Below are 20590 nucleotides of genomic sequence, written 5' to 3'. Positions count from 1 at the left end.
GGTCGGTCAGTGGCACGGAGCCAGGCTGGATGAGAGCCGGGGGCTGGACCTGGGGCCAGAGCCCAGAGGGGTGACGGACGGTCCCTCGGGAACAGGGAGGGGACCGAGCGGGGCTGGGGCTGCTCTGGGGGGGAGATAACAGAAGGGGGGGTGGCGGGGGTGGGTGCAGGGCCTGGGTAGTGCGTCACCTACATCGATGGGGGAGGGGGAGCCGTGCCTCAGTTTCCCCATCTGGCAAAAGGGGCGGGGAGTTGCGCACGTCATGTGACCGGAAGTCCCTCCCGCTCGCTGTGATTGGCTGCGGCGCCGCATGGCGGAACCGGGTCCCCAGCGCGGCTGGTTCGTTTTCGGGTTCCGGGGCTTCGCGGAGCCTCGTGGCGGCGGGGCCCGGCGGGTGGAGCCGGAGCCGGGCGGGATCCGCGTGGTGCGGCCGGCGTGGAGCTACACGGGCCTGGTGACGGGTGAGACCCGCGGGGGGGGGGGGCCGGGCCCCCCCCCCCCCCCGGTCCCGCCCCCCCCCCGCTCCGTACCAACCCGGTCCCGCCCCCCCTCCTGCCCCGGTACTGCCCCAGCTCGCTACCAACTCCCTCGGCCCCAGCTCTGCCCCCGCTGGGTCCCGCCCCCCTGACCGCTCTCTCCACAGGGCGCGGCCGCCTGGCGCTGCGGGGGTGGCTGGCGGGGGCGCTGCCCGGGCACTGCCAGGACCTGCTCCCCTCCGAGAGCCACGTGCTGCTGCTGCGCGGGGCGACGCTGGAGGCCTGGGCGCGGGGCAAGGGGCTGTGCGCGGGGCCTGCCTGGCGGTGGCCGCTGCACCCAGGGGAGGCAGCCGGGCCCCTGCCCCTGGCCCCTGGCGGCTACGTGACCCCACGGCCGCCCTTCCTGTGCCCGCTGCCGCCGGCACTGCGGGCCCGGAAGCTGGTGCTGGGCCATGAGCATGCGGCGCTGCTGGGCCCCGCCGGGACCGTCTACACCTGGGGCTGCGGCAGGTGGGTGTGGAAGGAGACTTGGGGGGGCTGGTCCCTATGGGGAGGGGAGAGGACCCAGGGTCGGGGTGGTGGTGGCTGATCCCTATGGGGAGGGGAGAGGACCCAGGGTCGGGGGTGGTGGTCCCTAGCGGGAGGGGAGAGGGTCGGGGTGGTGGTGGCTGGTCCCTAGGGGGAGGGGAGAGGACCCAGGGTCGGGGTGGCTGGTCCCTATGGGGAGGGGAGAGGACCCAGGGTCGGGGTGGTGGTGGCTGGTCCCTATGCGGAGGGGCGGCAAGGAGAGGACATGGGGTCATGGTGGCTCATCCCCATGGGGAGCGGGTGGGGGTTGCTGTGGAGAAGGGGCAGCCATGGAGAGCAGAGACGAGCCTTGTCTCGTGTGTGTTCCCTGCAGACATGGGCAGCTGGGGCACGGGGGGCTGGAGCCTGTGTCGGAGCCCCGGCTCGTGGAGGCCTTGCACGGCGTGCCCATGGGGGACGTGGCAGCTGGAGGCTGGCATTCTGTCAGCGTCAGCGGTAAGGGTCATGGGGTGGAATGGCAGCTCCCTGGGCCTGTTCGTAGTGACGGGGTGGGGGCTTGGTCTGCGTGGCTAAAAGGGGGAGCGCTGGTGCCAAGGGGGAGTTGGTGCTATTTACAGCCCTGCTCCTGGGGAATGCCCGGCTGAGCCCAAGTGCAGCACCCCCTGCCCAGCCTGAACTAATGGAGTGGTGATGGTGGATTAGCTCCTAGGGGAGACTCTACAGCTATGCACCAAGTTTGGGGTGAGGGGGGAAGGGCTCGAGGGCCCCTACTAGCCCAGGAGCTGGCTGCTGGGCTGGGCAGCTCTGAATGCTCATCCCCAGCTATTGCTCCTCTCTCTCTCTCCCCCAGAGGGAGGTGATCTCTATGTCTGGGGCTGGAACGAATCCGGGCAGCTGGCATTGCCTTCCAAAGCACTGGCAGAAAAAAGGCCCCCAGCCGCAGCCTCTGTCTCCCAGCCTGAGGAACCCGGCTGTGGTGCAGGTGAGGAACCCTGCAATGCGACGCGGGTTTGGAGGCTGCCATTAGGCAACTGCCGGTAGCCCTGGCTGGTGGGCGGAGGGTTAGAGAGCTGCTGGTGGCCTGTCTTGGTTCTTATGGCAACTTGCCTTTCCCGGGGCTGTTCACAGGTGAGGCATTTGGGAACGTTTCAGCAAAGGGCCTTTGTTTAACCCCTGGAGGCCTCACACTTTTCAGAGGCGTAGCTCCAGCTCCAGTCTGCTGTGTGCGGGAAATCCCCTGGCAGCAGCCTGGTTGCACTTGCATCTTGGAGGGTCAGACCCTCCCCAGCCAAGAGGCCCATGTCATCCTTGCTCTCCAGCCACACCACCTGAGTTGGATTTTGAATCTGTTTTCCAGGCAAGGCAGAGCTGAAATTGGTCAGTCACGAGGCAGCACTGGGTGCTGAAGCAGTTGACTTCATTTCAATCCAGGCCTTCCCTGCTTTGCTGGATCTACCGGCGGGGTCAGAGGTCAGCAAGGTCAGCTGTGGCTCCCGCCACACTGCTGCTGTGACCCGTAAGTACAGGGACTTGGGTCTGGTCAGCGACAAGGGTAGTAGTGAAGTGTAGATTGCAGAGCTGTGATGGCTCTAAAGCCTTGTGCAGCCTTCAGCAATTCCCACCTGTTCTGGGGAAGGAGGCTGAGGTTGTCCAAGGGGCCTGGAGACTGGCTGCACTGAACAGGCCCAGGCCCAGGCTGGGGACTTGGCTGTAAGAGGGGGGGCCTGGGCTCGGGTCACCACTGATGTATGTTTATTAGCTTGCTTGGCTCAACTGAAAATGATGTTCCAGTGAGAAACCTCAGGAGGGAACATGCCCTGAATTAACACCCCTGCCTCGGGGGAGCTGTTTGAACTGACTACCCCAGCGCAGGGCTGCTGCTCTCAGCCCCATGGTCTGACTAAGGGCATAAAGCAGCGTGAGTAACATCCAGCACGTGCCAGGGTGAAGCGTACACAGAAGAATGTTCTGCTATGCCCCTAGTGTGGTTTGTTGGACAAGACTTTGCCCTGTGGCCCCCACAGCTGACTCTTGCTCTTTGCTTACAGGGACTGGGGAGCTCTACACCTGGGGCTGGGGTAAGTGAGGACAGTGCACTACTCTTTGGGCTTGTAAATGGAAATACTTCTACAGCAGAAAAAGGGCTAAAACCCAGTAGCGTCCTCTCTGCAGGAGAGAAGGCAGCACCCACCTACTGTTAGTGGCTGTGTTTTTGTCTGCAGGCAAATACGGACAGCTGGGCCACAATGAGACAGCCAGCTCTGACCAGCCAAGACAGGTTGGCTATTTCCCTGCAAACGGGCTCACGGTGGAGGATGTGGTCTGTGGCCCATGGAACACTTACATCTGTGCTGTGGAGAAGTGAGAACAGCTGAAAGGGTGGAGAAAGGCTTTGAGGCCATGGCCCAGGACAGCATCCAGCCCCACCTGCGGCACTGACATGTAGACACTCGGCCACACCTGGGCCTGGCGCTGGACACATGGCTGGGGCTGAAAGTGATTTCCTTCGCACTGTGCCCCAGCCCGAGAACTCCACTTAATCTTCTTTCCTGTGCTCAAAGCGTTCTGCAGTGTTTTCCTAGCCCCACTGCTGTTGCCTCCTCTAAACGCTGCTGGGGGGTTGTAACGGTGATAGGTCTCATGTAGGGTCTTGTAGGCAGACTAGCCTGAGCTAGCTGAAGTGAACTCAACACATGCACAGCTAGGAGACAGTACACTGTGGTGAAGAAGCTGCTGAATATATTTCCTCCAGAGTTGAACTGTACACTTAACAGGCACCATGAGTAACAAATTCATTCCACACTGTTCCCTCCCTACCAGCAAGGGGAGGCAAAGGTTAAAGGGGGCAGGGGAGGTTAAAATAGGCACTAGACAAAAGTGCTTGAGTAGCAAGATGCTTCCCCCATGCTGCAGTCAAACCGTACCATGCAGTTCCCCTGTAGTGCTAGCACAGAGCTGCCTAGGACCCCTCACCCCCTATGGAGAAGCGCTTGGTCCCATCTGTGTACAGAGAGCCCCAGCAGGCAAGGGCCAGCATGAGAATAAATAACCAAGCCAGGGGAGCTGTAGTGATAAGGTGCACATTGGTTCATGATCAGGGACGAGAACACTATTTACAGAGCATCACTCAGTGATGGGAACAGAGGTTCAAACAGGCATAGGCCCAGCTCCAGCCTGCTCAGAGCAGCGGAAAGGTGCCGCTTGCTAAGGGAACAGGCCTAGACCTGCTTCCTAGCCGGGTACAGACTAACCCCTGCTCTAGGGGGCAGGGGCTGGCTGAGGGGATTACTGCCTCTGCCAAGGGTTAGTCTGACACATGGCCTGGGGAAGCTGGGCTGCTGCTCAATTCATGACCCCATGAGCCCTTGTGTCAGTAATCCACCCTTTGAGCAACATAGATGGGTGTAGCTAATACCCCCTCTAGCCAGCGGTGTCAACAGGCCTGCTCCCCTTGCCTCTCCCAGAGGTGGAGTGCCCCTGCTGTCCCAGCAGCACAGGTACAAAGCACTACACCTGGGGGTTTCTACCGTTACAGGGCTGCGAAGTTGAGTCTAGCAGGCAGGAGGTGGAATCAGCCAAGTCTCTCCCCAGCTCAGCTGCCTTCGTCTTTAGAAGGGCAGGTTGTGCTGGGAAAGTGCCAGGCTGCCTGGCCCTAAGTCAGTGCTGATGAAGGGATCCTGGGAGGGAATGCTTGGCCCCCAGGCCTGGCTGGAACAGGCATTCCAGCTGGGGGAGGATGAGTCAAGCACCCTAGCCCCTTTCTATGGAGCACTGCCAAGACCTTCTCCCTTTATGCCCACGCCTTGGCCCAGCAGGACTGTTGCACGCTAAGGGCAGGACAAGGTACTGGCTTCACCCCACACAGCACATTGGCAGCAGGCTAAGAAGCTAGTGCTGTTCTGGAGCCCTAGGCTGACTGCGCTTCAGGAAGGGTGGGCACCAGGCAGCCCCCAGCCCCTCTGCTGGGAAATGCTCGGGGAAGGGGTAAGTATGCAGGAGAACCGATACGGAGTAAGATGCTTTGGGCTCTAGCACCTCAGAGAGCAGCCGAGCCTGAGAGCCAAAGAACTAACCCATCACAGCCCAGGCAGGCAAAGCAGAGGCTGAGAGGCAGCTGAGGGGCAGGGGTAGAAGTTGCCCTGGGAGGCTCTGGCTGCCCCACTCCAGGGCTCCATGGGCCATGCAGTAGTGTATGAAGAGCAGGGAGCCCTGGGCAGGAGCAGCCCAGCTCTTTTTAAAACATTGCATCTAACGTAAAACCTGAAAGTCACTGTAGTAAAAACCATTTAAAAAAAGAGTCTCCCTCCCCCCACTGCTTGCTCCTGCCTCTCGCCGTGGGGATGGCTGCCCGCAGGCCATGGGCCCTGCTGTGGGCACACAGGAACACGGCAGCATGCAGGGCCCAGCTAAAAATCCAACGTGGGACACTTGCCGTTTTCCTCTCCAGCCGAAGGGACGCACACTCCAGTCATGCTGTGCCAGAGCAGCGACCCAGCACATCTAAACAGCTGGAACCCTCTGGCTGTGGCCTCCTCAGCAGTGGATGTGGGTGGTTGTGGAGTTCAGGATCCGGGAGCTGGTGTCAGATTTGGAAGCCTTTGAAAGTTCGCGCTGTTAAAGGGGGGGAAAAAGAATGCAAATGAAGTGCCAGCTGAGGGGAGGGCAACACAGTGAGAGGCTGCAGAGCCGGGCTGAGTTGCTCTCCAGCAGCCTGGCCAAGGTGGCTGCCTCGGCAGCATGTGCTACCACCACCCGCGGTCACTGGAGGGGCAGGAGAAGGCAGCGTACAGTCAAGCAGCCAGGAGGCATTTGGGGCCAGTAGCCCTGAACAGGCCGAGCTAGAGCAGTGCCGGCAGGGGCAGGCAGGGGCCACAAGAACAAACCATCTCCTGCTGATCCTGGGACTTCCTACGTGGATAACAGCTGCCCCTGGCCCCCAGCAAGCAGCACCGGTCCCTGCGGGGCAGGCAGCACTCCAGTTTGCTGAGAACTTGGGCTCCGTTGGAGCATCTGGAAAGCAAGCTGGTTTGTAAGACAGACCAAGGGGAGGCAGGGAGGAGTTGGTGTCAGGCACATGGGACTATCACAATTCTGCCAGAGGGAACCCTGCTTCCTTTTGGTCCAACCACAAGTTACTGGTCCCAGTGACCACAGATGCCTCGAGCCCTGTGTCCCAGACCCTCTGGGGAAGCCACAACATTAGGGGCAGGAGCCGTTCTGGAGACTGGCCATGAATGCAGCCTTTGGGCCGGAGTGCTCAGCAAGCAAGCTGGACACATGGAACGCTGCTCCATGGCGGCGGCCCTGGCTTTTGCTGCCCTGAGTTGGGGGATTGCTGCTGATCAGACCAGGCCAGGCCAGAGGGCAGGGGGAGCTTGTTGTTGCAGCAGGGAGGATTCCCGGCCCAGCGGGAGGAGAGCTGCGATGGGCCTTCTCGCGGCAGCAAACCCAGCAGGCCCCTCCAGCAGAGAGCCCAGCAGCTGAGGGGGGCAGGGGGGTTTGCAGCTCCGCTTACCCTGCCTGGCCAAGAACCTTCACCCCCCTAGGCCTCTGTTGGGGAGCTTAGGTGGGGTTATTAATTCAGAGCTCCACCAGCCATGGGACACTGGGGCCCCTGGGGTCAGCATAACTCCCTGCCTCAGGGCTTGCTGTGAGTGGGGCCAGGGTCAGACGGGCCAGCACAAAGTGACATAGGGAACACCTGGCCCATGGCAGGAGGCAAGCGCTCTCTCCTGCCCTGTGCCAGCCAGCAGAGTCAGTGCCACCAGCTGGCTTTGGCCGGAGAGCTGACGGATCCCAGGCAGGAGCGCTGAGCTGCCGTGTGCTTTGGGACCAGGGTAAGGAAGGCTCGGCCCATCTAACGCACTTCAGAGAGGCCAGGCAGAGAAGGAACAAGGATGCAGCAGGCTCTCCCTAGACCCCCGAGCTGAGCAGAGTGTGCTCCTCGACAGGAGCATCGGCACACCACCACCAACTCCAGCTGCAGAGGAGCAGTGCTTCTGCCATGGCTGTGTTTTCTATGGAGCCTGCCTCCTGTTCTTACTCACGTCTCCCTTGGGTGCACTGAACAGCCAACTGCTGCTCTGGGTGCGGAGGACAGGTGAATGTTATGAAAGAGGTGGCAGCCCCAGGCCAGTGGCAGGCAGGCAGTAAGTGGACAGCCAGCTGAAGCCCAGCCCCCTGCCACTAGAGACACCACCCGAGCTGAACAGCGCTTTCGAAGCTACGGCCCTGCGCAGGAACTCAGGAGATCTGGCTACAAAGCCAGGCTCGGCTGCCAACTCTTGAGACACCTTGGATAAGCCAGTGACTGTGCCTCAGTTCCCCGTCTGTACCATGGGGCTAACACCTCTCCTCTGGGGCTGGCTACCAGGAAGCGGCGAGGCTCCCGCACACAGAGCCAGGCCAGGGAAGTTCTTCGTGAGAGATCAGAGAGTGCATTCATTGCCAGGTGCGTGGGTCCCTCAGCCAGAAACAGAGTGAGGCAGTATTGGAACCACACAGAATGGCAGGGCTAAAGTCACTGGAGTTCGGGCCACGCTGGCTCCCTAAGGCAGCTCTGGGTGACTGTCCCTAAGTCGCAGGAAAATGGGCTCTGAACACAGCAGAGGTGAGGTATGCTGTGCCTCCGGGAGCATATGAGGTGCGCAGGGATCCCCTCCCGACTGTGCTGCCCAGACTGGATTGTGTTTAGAAGAGGTGAATTACCGCAAACTCAGAATAGGTGCTGGCAACAGAGTTAATGCTGTAGTTACGCTGGGCAGGGGCTGTGGGGGTGCACCCACCGCTCAGGGTGGTTCCATTCAACTGGGACATGTTCTCCTTGTTCCGTTCTGCATGTGCCGTGCGAGGGGGCTTCATGGCCACGCGGCTGGGGGTCCGAGCAGGCGGGCCGAGCTAGAGAGACAGAAGCACTGATGGTTAGGACAGACATGAATAGGACGTGGCAAGTACAGTGGTGCTGGCTTGGTTTCCCTTCCTTACGTCACCAAACCCGAGGAATCCCGTGTCAGGGCTTGGAGCTCAGCTTTAACTTCTGCCTTGTCCAGCTTCAGCCAGTCCCGGGGGCAACCCTGCTGGGGCAGAGCCCATCATGCCTAGAGTCTGAGCTAAGGCAGCAGGGGCCAGAGACCAAACAATGCGGAGTGATGGAAAAGCGCCAGAAGTGCTGCAGACGTTTTCTGAAGGCCATTGGCTCTCACTGCCCAGAGCAGTGCCCTGCACACCCACATGCAGCAGGCCCGACACAAGCTTTACCCATCGCATTGGCAGCTTGCAGTTGACCACCGAATAAAGAAGCCCCTCCCCTAGCGGGAGCACCACGGAGCTTGGCGGGACTGCAGCTCGGTACGTACATTGAGGGGAGCGACAGCCACGGAGGCAGCCAGAACTGCACGTGGGAGAAGCTATTTTATACCTGCCTCCTCCACCCCATGCTCACACGCTCTCTGCCCAGTCAGTATCCCTCTCCTGGGGGCTGTGCCTACACGGGCTAGAAGAGCCGACTTCCCTGGGGCAGGGCACTGGAGCTAGGGGCAGCATGCGCTTACCTTGCCTCCAGAGGGTGGTGGGCGGGACACCGGGGAGTGGAAGAGCGTCCCCCCAAAGGCAGAACGGAATGTGCTGTTGGGAGTGGTACAGGAAGTTGCATTGAGCTGAAGGCAAAGTAGAAGAAGTTAGTGGTGGAGGCTCAGAGACCAGCCATGCAGGGAAGCCCTTGGAAAGGGGGCCCTTTGCTAGGTTCCCTTTAGTGGCTCCCCCCATGTGGTAACCAGGGTGGCAAGTCTCAGGTCAGCAACAGTCATTGGGAGAATCCCAGCGCACATGGCTGCTTTCCAGGGGAGGCTGCGGACAGAGCCGTCAGTGCTGGCGGGAGGGCTCCAGTCACTCCCCGGGGCAGGAGGGTGTGGACAGCTCTCTGGCCGCCATCAGCGAGGTCCTGCTCCCCGGCCCCTTTAGGAGCCGTGGTATCCCCAGGGCCTGACCCTGCCGTGGCTCTGGGGTGCTAACCACTGGCAGCTCAGGAAGCGCCGTTTCACTCCTCCCACCCGAAGATGCCCAAGAACTGGGCTCCTTTAAGGAACACCAAGCTTGGCCCGTCTCCCAGCAAAGCTTGCGCTGCCAGCCTGGCACAGCAGCACGTCTCATTTACCTTCCTCACTTTGCCAGGCGTGTTGGCGCCTAGGACCCGGCGCTTGCTGGGTGTCCTCGGGACGCTGCCATACAGCATCTCCTCCTCAATCTGACGACTCTTCTTCAGTTGCTACACAAGAGACAGGTAGAGCCGGGCCTGGGTGAGGGCCCATTGGAGAGGCGTGCGCCAGCCCCAGTGATTCACACAGTTACGTGCCCAGGGGCATCGAGAGCCAATTAAACCCCAGTCTGCGGCACAGCATAGGGCCAGCTAGTGGAAGGCACTGAGAAGAGCCCACGCAGCAGCGACTCACCCCTGCTTGCCGGAAGGCAGTGCCAGGATGGGAGGACAGACGCCAGGCACAGGTATGAATTAGTGTGGCCAAATCCCAGCTTAGCAGCATCCAGGAAGAAGGAGCACAGTACGTGCTGGCCGAGGCCTGCAGGATACGCTGATGCCATTAGCTTTGGCCACGTGCAGAAGAAGTGGCAAAGCTCTCTCCCCCCAGAAGAGCAGTGAGAGGTTTACCCATCTGTATCCCACAGCTCAACCTGGCTCAGGCAGCAGGAAAGGGCCTGTCCCAGTGGCAGTGGAGAATACACCTGGCCCCTTGCCAGTGGGACTTCACTCTGTTCGGCTCTGCACTCACCCGTTCCTGCTTCTCCTTCTCTTTCTCCAGCCGATGCAGCTGCCATTGCTCGCTCACGTATTCCATGAACCGCTGCCCATTCACCAAGAAGGCCTCCTCATGCTCCTGTTCCCAGGCCTCAACCCGAACTTTCAGCTCCTCCTCCAGCTAGGCGGAGAGAGAGAGAGAGAGAGAGACAGAGAGACAGACAGACAGACAGACAGACAGTGAATACTGCAGCAGAGCAGGTCAGGCTGTCCCATGCAGCCTGGGATTTCCCAGAGCCTGTGACCTGCCTGGTCAGCACCCAGACCCCTCAGAGAGCCCTGCTTTATGCTGCCAACCAACCCACAGGGCTGGGAGCCTCAGCGACGGCATGCCAAGCCCACACGTCCCGTGTTCAGCTCCCACGTGCTGGCAGGCAGGCCACCACCCCAGAGCAGCACGTACTTTGGGGAGAGTCTTCTGCAGTTTCGCTCGCTGCTTTTCTTCCTTCAGGAGGTTGCCCCCTCGGTTAGCAAAGCGACTTGGGTCCGTTGCTTTTCTCTAATGCACAGAAGGCCAAGCAGACAGTTCACATCCCGACATGTCCACCTATGTCCCCGAGATGCCCTCCTGCCCTGCCTGCAGTACTGCACTCAATCTCTGTTTGCCAGGCCACCCTCCAGTGATATCCTCATATGCCCCCCACCCCCCAGGTCATACTACCGATCTCCCCAAATTTTGCCTTGTGGGCACCCTGGCCTTCCTCAGCCCCCAGCACTCCCCAGAGCTAGGGTCAGTTGGTATGCTCCCTGCAGGGACAGTACCTCCAGCTCCAGGAAAAGCCTCCAGTTTTCCTCCCATTTCTGAACAGCTTCAAAGAGCTCTTTGTGTGTCTCGTAGTAATGCTTCACATGCCCCACCTCAGCGTCGTGGAGCTGCAGCAGGGTCTCGGTGCAGTCCTCTGCGAAGGGATGGAGAGCAGAGTCACCAGGGCACAGACAGCAGGGATCCCAAAACTCAGAGCAATGGGGCAGCAGCAGGCCAGGCTGCTGAATGGGAAGCTCCACTGGAGAGCACCTTGCACACCTCCAGCTGGCCTGCACAGCTCCCTACGGGGCAGACAGAAAATCCAAGGCCCAGCCCCAGGCCCAACCTGGAAACCCCATACGCACCCTCGAAGTAAGGGGCAAAAGCTTGTCTCTGCTCAGTGCCGTAAAAGCATTTGTCCCAGTAAGCGGCCAGCTCTGCTCTGATTGCTTCAATCACAGTCTTCATGTTCTGCAGCTTCAGCTCCTCCAGACGGTCCACCTCGAACTGCAGCTAGAGACCAGAACAGAGCAGGCAAAGTCCTGGGTGTCAGGGCACAGCAGTACAGGGAGGAGGATTTACTGGGTGCTTCAGGGAGAACGAGCCTGGAGCGGCTGGGGATCGTTCCTGGCCCCACACAGCACAAGCCATCCTAGAACACAAGAGCCCCAGGCACTAGTGCCCATGGCCAGCGCTCAGAGGCAAGGCTCACATCCCTCCCTTTACACCAAGGAACACCCCCCTATGGCTCAGACCGGGCAAGGTTTCCTTACGGCTTTCCTGGTTTTGGCTCTGGATCCGGTCATGTATGTGGCAAAGGCTTCTCTCTCCTCCGCAGGCACCTGCAGCCTGTCCCAGAGCTCCACAATTCTGGAGCGCAGCTCACCGCAAACAGCTTCATTTAAAGCTCTCCGGGCCTCCAGCTAGAGCGGGGAAAGCACAGGGTCAGCATTCCGGCAGCTAGCAGGGTAGCTCACTTCTGTTCAAGGGGGACTCATCAGAAGTACCTGCTCACTGCAAAGGCAGGAGCCCCCCCACCTCTTCATCTGCCCCTATTACAAGCCCTCTTCACCAGTGCCACGACCCTTTTACTGGAGCCACAGCACTAAGAATCTCCCTGCAAACTACAGCATGGAAGACTTCAGACCACTGTGCTCCATACCTGCTGCAGCAGCTCTTTAAGAGCAGCAATGTTCTCCATAGATAGGCAGAAGGCGTCCTCATCCTCACACACCACATCCCGCTCGAAGCTGGTGTCAGGGACATGATCCAGCTCCTCCATGCACAGAATGATCTGCCGTTTGACCCTGACGAACTCCTCTCTCCTGCGCTCCTGGAGGCAGAAAGCAACAGCGCTAGAGGCCAGGAAGCATCCTGCCACACAGGTTTCTCGCGCGCTCTCTCACACACATACTTCCCCCCTGCACCACCACCACCCACAAAAGACCTTCTCAGCAGCCAGTGCTGCCAGGTGGCGTCTGAAGCAGTCGAGCTCCTCCAGGCTGGGCACGGAGTTGCTGTCAATGCTGTAGGGGGTCATGCAGAGAAGGTCACACAAGTCTTGGTCGCGTTCTTGCAGAGTTTTCAGCTCCTGCTTCCTCTCTCTCTTCTGCTTCAGCATCACTTCCAGGCGGGTGCGCAAGTCCTTTTCCAGCTGCAGGATGGTGCTCTCCTCCTCCTCCTGAGAGAGCACAAGACATCAGCACTGCTCTCTACAGCAGCTCTAGCCAAGGTGCATTGACTTGGTTAGTTTCAGGCTGACGGGGCGAGACACCCCAGCAGAACAGCCCTTCCACAGACAAAGTGGATCGGCTGTGAGAAGCCAGGTCTGCAGCATGAGCCTGTGCCACCCCCACTCAGCCTGCAAGACCCCATTGGTGGTCCAGAGCTCTGTGCTCCCTACGGTTCACTGATGAGCTCTCAGGAGACAGACTTTGGGAAAGAGCCAGTTTCTCCTGTGAGCTGGGGCCCTGCGTGAGGCACCGGGGTGAGGACAAAGCCAGTAGAAGACAGTGTAACTAGACTGGATGGACAGGAGGGAGTCTCAGGGCCAGGCCCCGGAACTCACTTCAAATGGATCCAGCTGGAGCTCCTTGCAGAGAGTGTCCAGTTCCTTGCGACACATAGCAATGCTTTTCAGGAGACGCTCCTTCAGGTTCTCCTCCTCAGCCACCATCATGTCCAGCAGACCCTGCAGCAGAGTGACAGTTAGTGTTGGCCAGTGAGGAGGAGCAGCAGAGGATGGGTGGGAGAGCCAGAGGAGTGAATACGCTAAGCCTGGTGTCAGGAGGTTTGGAGCAGAGCCCACTTTCAGGGGTGTAAGGCTTTGCCTCTGGGCATGCTGGGCAGAGAGCACAGTGCCCACCGCATGGACTGGAGTGAGAGGTTTTACACTGGGCACAGGAGATGCAGAAGGGCAATGCCAGGGCAGAGCTGCAGCAAGACCCCCCCGATCTCTATGCTCTGGTGAGACAAAGCGGGAAATAGTGGGTAGGGCTATATCTACAGTCTGGTAGGGAGGGCTGCCTCAGGGGCCGAGAGACAGGACTGTTAGTCTGCAGGGACCTGACAGGGACTTCAAGGCACCCAGGCCACCAAGATCAGAATGCGAGGGCGATAGAAGTTGTGCAACGGGGGTCTGGGCCTCTCCCCCAGAGCAGGACCAGAGAGGTGAACAGTTTGCAATGTGATGGAGCAGGTACACAGCCCTAGGGGAGACACTCTCTGTCCTGCTCTCCCACAGCCCAGAATGTATCATGCCTGCCTTCCACCAACGTGCCAACGCTGCGCCTCGCTCAGAGCCCCCTGTCCTGGGGAGCAGGTCCATTTTCCCACTGGGCACTTGGCCAACTCAGTAACCCAGGGGAGGAGTGTGAGAGTCACCGAGTGTCACCCCTGGACCTCAGAATGATCATCTGTGAAATGTGAATAGTACTTACAAGGCTTGAGAAACCCACTCGCCCCAGGGGAGAGTATCTGGAGCAGTCGAGTGGGCCTGGAAGCGGAGCAGCAGAAGCAAAGCAGAAAGGGGCAGTGGCTAACTCAAGAGAAGCAGGGAAGGAAGATTATCTGAGGGGGAAAGGAGAATAGAAGAGGAGAGGGGAGAACTCCATGCAAGGGGAAGCCAGGGCGAGAGGGAAGAGCAGCGCGGGAAGAAGTACAACCTATGGCAGGAGAGGAGGAAGAAGCAGAGTTCAGACAGAAGGTCCAAGAGCCAGGAAACAACAGAAAGCGGTTCAGGGTAACTCCAAGGAACAGGCTGTTGTGTGCCTCTTTTGCAGGGGGTGGGGGCTAGGGCTGTGCAGGAGTTTGGACCCTGCCCAGTAGGCCTAGTAGGCACAGGGTACATTTTTCAAGCTTGCACTTAACACCTTTGTGAAGGGTTTTCAGAGTTTTGGATGAAGACAATCATAGGGGCCACGGCATAGTTACAGGAGGACACGAGCCTTGGGCACATTAGAGAAGCCAGCTATCCCGGGAGCAATGGGCACCTTTGGATTGTATTGTATGGCCCTGGGATCCAGCATAAGAGAAGCCAGTGGAGATGGCTTTTGAGTGCTCTGGATCCTTCCTGGATGCTAGCCAGCTGTTTCCACTGCCACCCCCAACCAGGCCTCTGGATGGCACGGGTGCGTGTTTAGCACATGCATGATTAGAAATAGATGGCTAGCAGCAGGAGGAGGAGGAAAACTAGTCATCTATAGGGCAGGGAGGTAAGAGGGCTGGAATGGTTAAGTCCTATACACTGCTGAAGACAGAACTGGAAGGGACCCAAACAGATCTGCTGGCCATGCTAGGGCCTACATCCCGGATTGGACATGATTGGGCAGGGCTCCCTTGTATCATGCTGAGGAATACAGGGAGGCCGAAAGCCTGACACAATGACCTCTGGGCCACCCCAGTGGAGCAGAGCTGGCCAGCAGGAACGGTTTAGACCAGGGTAGGTTCTCACTAGTTGGCACAGTCAATACCCCTTCTAGACTGGCCAGTGCTGACCGCCTCTTTGCTAAGTAGCTGCAGTTAGCAGCACATACTGGGGAAGTCAACAGATTTTCTGCAACATCCATTGTATTTCTCCAGGCTCATGATTCTGAGGAGAGGCAGCGTAAGTCTAGCAGGGATAAAGCTCCCCTGAGCTGCCAGGAAAGGCCCTAAAGAGAAAGCACCAGTTTTGCCCTCCTTCCCCACCAGTTCTTCCCTGCCCAAGGCAGAGCAGCTGCTTCCCTGCAGGGCGCTGGGGGTCAGGAGTACACTCCGAGTTCATTCATCCCTTACAGTGTCTGGATACAGAGCAAAGGGCGCTAGAGGGAAAAGTACTCGCCTTGATGTGCTTCTTCACCACTTCTGTTCGTTGCAGTCGCTGCTCCTCAGGGATCCCAATCTCCTCCCAGATATCCCGAAGGTGACCCAGCGCTTTGTTCAGACATGCCACGGACTCTGCAGCCAGCACCTCGCTGAGGGAGGCAGGAGGGACAGTTGTAAAACACTTCCATCACAATCACTTCGCTTCAGTTCCACTGAAGAGAGGAGACTTAAACTAGATCTCGCATGAGATGGAATAGAGGGTTGAGTTTTAAAACATCTATTTGGACAAACTGGTTTGCATTCCTTTGGACAAGTTGTAAAGAGCTGCTCTATTGCTGATGCGGCTGGACTTTGGAAAGACCCACCCAACAAAACCTCAGGCTGTGAGGAAGCGGCGGGATCAAGCACTTACTGCGCCTCACGTTCTCGCCAATATTCTCAACACAAAGTACTAGGATATTATTCTTTAGTGTTGGGAAAGCACCCAGGAGCCCATTGTGCCAGGCACTGTACGAACACAGAACAAAGAGACACTCCCTGCCCCAAGGAGCGTTACGATGCCTAACGGATGAAGATGCTGTTATGACATGCACATAGAACAATCATCCATTGGTCATTGCCAGCCGTAATAAAATTTCAGGGCTGGAAGCGAACCACTCAGGTAGTTATGCATTTGCTGCCAAAGCATTGAAGAAATTCACATGACAGTTTGCTGAAGTGCTAAACCAGCTTTTGACAGCACTATCCTCTTCTGCAGGAGCAGAGAGAATACTGTCTTCATTTGTAGGAGTTTGTTCAAAGTTGAGAAACTGACTGAGAATTGAAAGTTTGTTTCCCCTCTTCAATGAATAAAAATGAGGTGAGAGGAGGAGATCTCTCAGTTCTAAGAACTTGAAGGACATGGTGTCCAGAAACAGTCAGTTCAATTCATTAACTACAGCGAATACCTCCTTTGGTCATAGAGTCCGAGTTTCTAGCCAGAAGCAACCATTAGATCATCTAATCTGACCTCCTGTGTAACGCAGGCCCTTACATTTCACCCAGTCCCCCTGACTGGGCCCAGTAACTTGGGTTTGGCAAATGCACGTTCCAGAAAGGCTCCAGTACGGACTGGAAGCCATCAAGAAAGAGAGAGAATCCACCGCTGGCACTGGGAGTCTGGTCCATCACCCTCCCTGTTGAACATTTGTATCTAATTTGAATTCAGCTTCCAGCCATGGGCTCTTCTTTGAGCCGTGTCCCTGTGGGTGTTCCACTAGGGGGACACATCTCAAAGAACCACAGTTACTGCACAGGGTGAGTAACCATTTCTTCTCATGCGTCTGACGAAGTGGGTATTCACCCACGAAAGCTTATGCTCCAATACGCCTGTTAGTCTATAAGGTGCCACAGGACTCTGTCGCTTTTTACAGATCCAGACTAACACGGCTATCCCTCTGATACATTTCTTCTCTTGTTCTGCTGGTCTCCTCGAGGTGAAAGACCTCTTTAGTACTCAGTATTTTCTCCCAGGGAAGGTACTTATACTCAGTAATCAAGTCACCTCTCAGACTTTTTGATAGCGCTCAATATGTTTAGTTTAAGTCTCTCACTGAAGGGCATTTTCTCCAGCCCTGAAATAATTTTTCTGGTTCTTTACACACCCTGTCCCATTTTTCAACACCTCTTTAAAAATGTGGAAGTGCATATAATATTCCAGTAGTGGTCTCACCAATGCTGTATACAGAGGTAAAAATCACCTCCTTATTCATACACCCAATGATCGCATTAACCCTTTTTGCACGGGTAGCTCATGTTGAGTTGCTCATCCAGTAGGATCCCAAATCCTTTTCGGAATTACTGCTCTCCAGGAGACAGGCCCCATTCTGTAGGTATGCCTGGCATTCCTTGTTCCTGGACGGGTAACTTTACATTTGGCTGTATTAACACACATTTTGTTTGCAGATTACTGTCTGGCTGCCCTGTTCTCATCATTAGTTACCACTCCGCCAATCTGTCTCATCTGCAAATTTTATTAGCAGTGATTTTATATTTAACTCCAGATCTGATGAAACTGCTGAATAGTATTGGGCTTAATACTTATCCACATGGAACTTATCCACATAGAAATTATTTCTGAATCCGGTTGTCTAGGAAGTCTTTGCTTGGACGCTGCGCAGCATTGAAATTTGTTCTCATATACCATGTTTTCTCTACCACTACAGCCACCACCAGAACTCTCTCTTTCTGGCAGAAAAAGAGAGCAGAGCACATCCAAGGCACATCATAGCAGTTTTGCATTCATTGTCCATATCTTCACTACCTAGTGTGGAGCCATACCTCTTCCCAACGCCCCTATTTGCCGCTCCTGTTCTGCTCAGGAGTGGGCCTGGAAACTGACAAATCCTGAACCTCCCTGCTCAGCTCCATCCCCTTGCTACCAACACTTAGACTTCAAAAACCAGGGCTGGTCATAGACCTAAGGGTCCCAGACACAAATAAAACTCACATGGCTTGCTTAGGGACCTAGAGGCCAGCCACAATACCCTCAAGGAGAACAAAATAGACCAAACACCATTCACCAAGTATCTTATCTTCAAGTACAGGATCTGCAGCTACACCCTCCGAAACACCCTTATTTATTAAATCAGTTTTAAATGCAAAACATATTTCAATAAACTTCTTATGTTCCCAGTACATTTAAGGTCATTTCTTTTAATTAACAAAAAGCTATTTTAAAATGCAGTTTTGTGCATTTTTAATTGAATTCCAGTTTTCATCCAAATGTCACAACAAATAAAATCCTCATCTCCTAAATGTCATTCACCATATTCTAACATATTAAAAACAAAGAATCTGAATAATTATTATATAATTGCCCAAGTATTTATAGACCTCTTAAAAACATGAGCATAAACATAAGAACAGCCAGATTGGATCAGATCAAAGGCCCATCGAGCCCAGTACCCTGTCTTCCAACAGTAGCCGATGCCAGGTGCTTCAAAGGGAATGAAAACAACAGGGAATTATCAAGTGATTCATTCACCCTCTATCCTCAGTTCCCAGAAGCTTAGGGAGCCCAGAGCATGTGGTCGCATCCCTGACCACCTTGGCTAATAGCCATTGATGGACCTTATTACACTCCAGGAACTTCTCTAATTGTTTTTGGAGCCCGCCTATACATTTGGCCTTCACAACATCCCCTGGCAAGGAGTTCCACAGGTTGACTTGCGTTGTGTGAAGAAATACTTCCTTGTGTTTGTTTTAAAGCTGCTGCCCGTTAATTTCCTTGGGTGACGCCTGGTTCTTGCGCTAGGGGGAGGAGTAACTAACCGGTCTGTATTCACATCCCCCCCCCAGCGCTGATTGCAGACCCCCTGTCAGGCCCCCCGCCGCCTCCCTGCCGAGCGGAACAGGCCCAGACGTATCCCCCTCTGCTGCAGGGCAGCGGCTCCACGCCCCTGCCGCGGCCTTTCCCACCGCCAGCGGCACCGCCAGGACACGCCCGGGCTGGGCCCGGTCCCTTCCCCCGGGACCCCCGGCCCGCGCCCAGCAGCCAGGCGAGCCCCGGGCCGCTCCGCTCCGCTCCGCTCCCTGGCGGGCCGGGCCGGGCCCTGCGCGCTGGGGCGAGACCCCGCTCCGAGCGCCGCGCCGAGCCAGGCCGGGCCGGGCCGCGCCGCCGGTAGCGCTGGGGGGAGACGGGCGCCCCTCCCCCCTCACCTGGCCCCTCACCTCTTCCTCATGGCGGCGGCGCCCCCCGGCCCCTCGCTCCGCACCGCTCCGCGCCGCCAGCCGCTCCCCGAGCCCGGGCGTCCCGATTCAAACTCCCCTCCCTAGCCTGCGCATTGGCTGCTGGCCTGCCTTACGTCACGGCAAGCCCCGCCTACAACCGCCGCTTCGGCCACGCCCTCGGCCCGGCCTGTGAAGATTTCCCTTTCGCCTTCAAACCGCGTCCCTCATCGCCGCTCGCCCCGCCCCGCCCCGCGGTTATGTCAACCAATAAGAAGTAAGCGCCCCAGGGCCGTCAGCCAATGAAGTGAGGCGAGACGCCTGCTGCACGCTGGGAGCCGTCAGCGCAACGTGATCACGTGGCCTTGCAATCCAGCCCCCGCGCGGAGTCCAGAACCGTTCCCAGGCTGCCCAGCCCCTCCCCCAGCAGCGCCCCTATTGCACCAACCTGAACACGCTGGCTCCGCCCCCTGCCCCGCCCCTTCTGAGCCCATCCCCCCTGTGGGCTCTGGGGTAGGGCTGGGGAGGACGGGTTTGGGGGGCAGGAGGGGGCTCCAGGCTGGGGCCAAGGGGTTGGGAACGTGGGAGGGGGCTCAGGGCTGGGGCCGGCGAAGGGCTTGGGCAGGGGTATGGGCTCTGGGGTAGGACTAAGGATGAGGGGTTTGGGGTGCAGGCAGGGGCTCCAGGCTGGGCCAGGAGCAGGCTCAGGGCTGGGGAAGGGGGTTGGGGTGTAGGCTCTGGGGAGGAAGGGTTAGGGATGCAGGAGGGGGCTCCAGGCTGGGGCTGAGGGGTTGGGAATGTGGGAGGGGGCTCAGGGCTGGGGAAGGGGTGTAGGCTCTGGGGAGGAAGGGTTGGGAATGTGGGAGGGGGCTCAGGGCTGGGGAAAGGGGTTGGGAATGTGGGAGGGGGCTCAGGGCTGGGGAAGGGGTGTAGGCTGTGGGGCCGAGGGGTTGGGAATGTGGGAGGGGGCTCAGGGCTGGGGCCGAGGGGTTGGGAATGTGGGAGGGGGCTCAGAGCTGGGGAAGGGGGTTGGGAGCAGACTCCAAGAGGGAATTTGGGTATGGGAGGGGGTTGGGGTACAGGAGCAGGCTCTGGGAGGGGGCTCAGGGTTGGGTTGGGGGGTCTGGGAAGGAGTTAGGGTACAGGAGGGAATTCCAACCTGGGTCAGGGGCTCTGACCAGGCAACCCTGATCTCAGGCAGCTCCCGGGCAGCAGGGCTAAGGCAGACACCCTGGCTCCGCACTGCTCTCGGAAGTGGCTGCCATTGGTTTCCGGCCAATGGGAGCTGCGGAGCCAGCGCTTGGGGTAGGGGCAGCTCCCTTGATCACCCCGGGCCTTAGGACTGCAGGGACATGCCAGACACTTCCAGGAGCTGCACAGAGCCTGCCTTAGCCCCAGTCCACCTCCAACCAGACTTTTAATGGCCTGGTCAACACCAGGGACCTTTTTCGACCGGGAGTACCGGTCGAAAACTGGATGCCTGGCAACCCTACTACATGGCCAGGGCTGCCCCCCACATTAGCACCAGCTCAACCCCTTGTCTGGCACCTGCCCCTAACCCCCCCTCCTGCCAGAAAGCCAGCACTCCCTGAGGGCCTGGAGCAGCAGGGCTGGGGAGCTCCCCTCAAGGCTAAATGCAGGTTTAACAGCCCTCCCTCCACTCCCCCACTCCAAGTTAGGTCTCACTCTAACTTCTCCCCTACTCACTGCGGCAGTAAGTCCACCCCCACGCTCCAGCTGGGAATCATAGGACGGGAAGGGAGCTGGAGTGGTCACCTAGTCCAGTCCCCTGCACTCATGGTAGGGCTAAGCATTATCTAGCCCATGCTGACTGGAACTGCAGAGAATTCCAGCTGGGGGACCTTCCACAACAGCTGCTTCAAAGGCTGCATGCAAGGGGATGCTGGGCAGTAAGCAGCCCCAGGGACAAGAACCACAGCCCATGAGAGAGCAGAGACGCTGGGACTAGCCTGATCCCACCTCCCTCCCCTGTGGTTAGATAAAGACAAGTGCTAAAGG

The 20590-nt window shown here is 57.9% G+C and overlaps 2 protein-coding genes across 4 annotated transcripts; one reads left to right on the top strand and one right to left on the bottom strand.

Moving 5' to 3' along the window:
• The first annotated feature begins 310 nt into the window (after window positions 1-310).
• On the top strand, window positions 311-3619 carry RCCD1 (RCC1 domain containing 1). The gene is made up of 7 exons (XM_026648427.1): window positions 311-461; window positions 644-986; window positions 1378-1499; window positions 1855-1986; window positions 2362-2520; window positions 3053-3082; window positions 3227-3619. The coding sequence occupies exons 1-7, from the start codon at window positions 311-313 to the stop codon at window positions 3367-3369; spliced, it is 1080 nt and encodes a 359-aa protein (XP_026504212.1). The 3' UTR covers window positions 3370-3619.
• Window positions 3620-3726: 107 nt separating this feature from the next.
• Window positions 3727-18645, bottom strand: PRC1 (protein regulator of cytokinesis 1). 3 transcript variants are annotated; one of them, XM_026648424.1, is made up of 14 exons: window positions 18575-18645; window positions 14880-15012; window positions 12627-12749; window positions 12006-12239; window positions 11721-11891; window positions 11332-11481; window positions 10924-11071; window positions 10576-10712; window positions 10217-10312; window positions 9788-9934; window positions 9157-9267; window positions 8555-8659; window positions 7713-7901; window positions 3727-5615 (listed from the first exon to the last, which is right to left on the bottom strand). In XM_026648424.1, the coding sequence occupies exons 1-14, from the start codon at window positions 18583-18585 to the stop codon at window positions 5538-5540; spliced, it is 1833 nt and encodes a 610-aa protein (XP_026504209.1). In that variant the 5' UTR covers window positions 18586-18645; the 3' UTR covers window positions 3727-5537. The 3 variants fall into 3 exon arrangements, with proteins under 3 accessions (XP_026504209.1, XP_026504211.1, XP_026504210.1); XM_026648426.1 differs by having other exon boundaries at window positions 7790-7901; XM_026648425.1 differs by having other exon boundaries at window positions 12006-12236.
• Between the last annotated feature and the right edge of the window lie 1945 nt (window positions 18646-20590).

The sequence above is a fragment of the Terrapene carolina genome, unplaced genomic scaffold, assembly GCF_002925995.2.
Source record: "Terrapene carolina triunguis isolate 2854851 unplaced genomic scaffold, T_m_triunguis-2.0 Scaffold67, whole genome shotgun sequence".
In the NCBI taxonomy this organism is placed as follows: domain Eukaryota; kingdom Metazoa; phylum Chordata; order Testudines; family Emydidae; genus Terrapene; species Terrapene triunguis.
The sequence above is the reverse complement of the archived record's forward strand: the minus strand, read 5'-3'. Positions and strand labels throughout refer to the sequence as shown.

Bases quoted from the DNA above. Each gene is read 5' to 3' on its own strand.
- RCCD1 (XM_026648427.1), top strand. From the start codon at position 311: ATGGCGGAACCGGGTCCCCAGCGCGGCTGGTTCGTTTTCGGGTTCCGG. The intron at 987-1,377 runs GTGGGTGTGGAA...TGTTCCCTGCAG, and splicing joins TACACCTGGGGCTGCGGCAG to ACATGGGCAGCTGGGGCACG. The intron at 1,987-2,361 runs GTGAGGAACCCT...TCTGTTTTCCAG, and splicing joins GGAACCCGGCTGTGGTGCAG to GCAAGGCAGAGCTGAAATTG.
- PRC1 (XM_026648424.1), bottom strand. The intron at 11,892-12,005 runs GTCTTTTGTGGG...TTCTGCCTCCAG, and splicing joins CAGCACTGGCTGCTGAGAAG to GAGCGCAGGAGAGAGGAGTT. The intron at 11,482-11,720 runs GTATGGAGCACA...TCCCCGCTCTAG, and splicing joins TTAAAGAGCTGCTGCAGCAG to CTGGAGGCCCGGAGAGCTTT.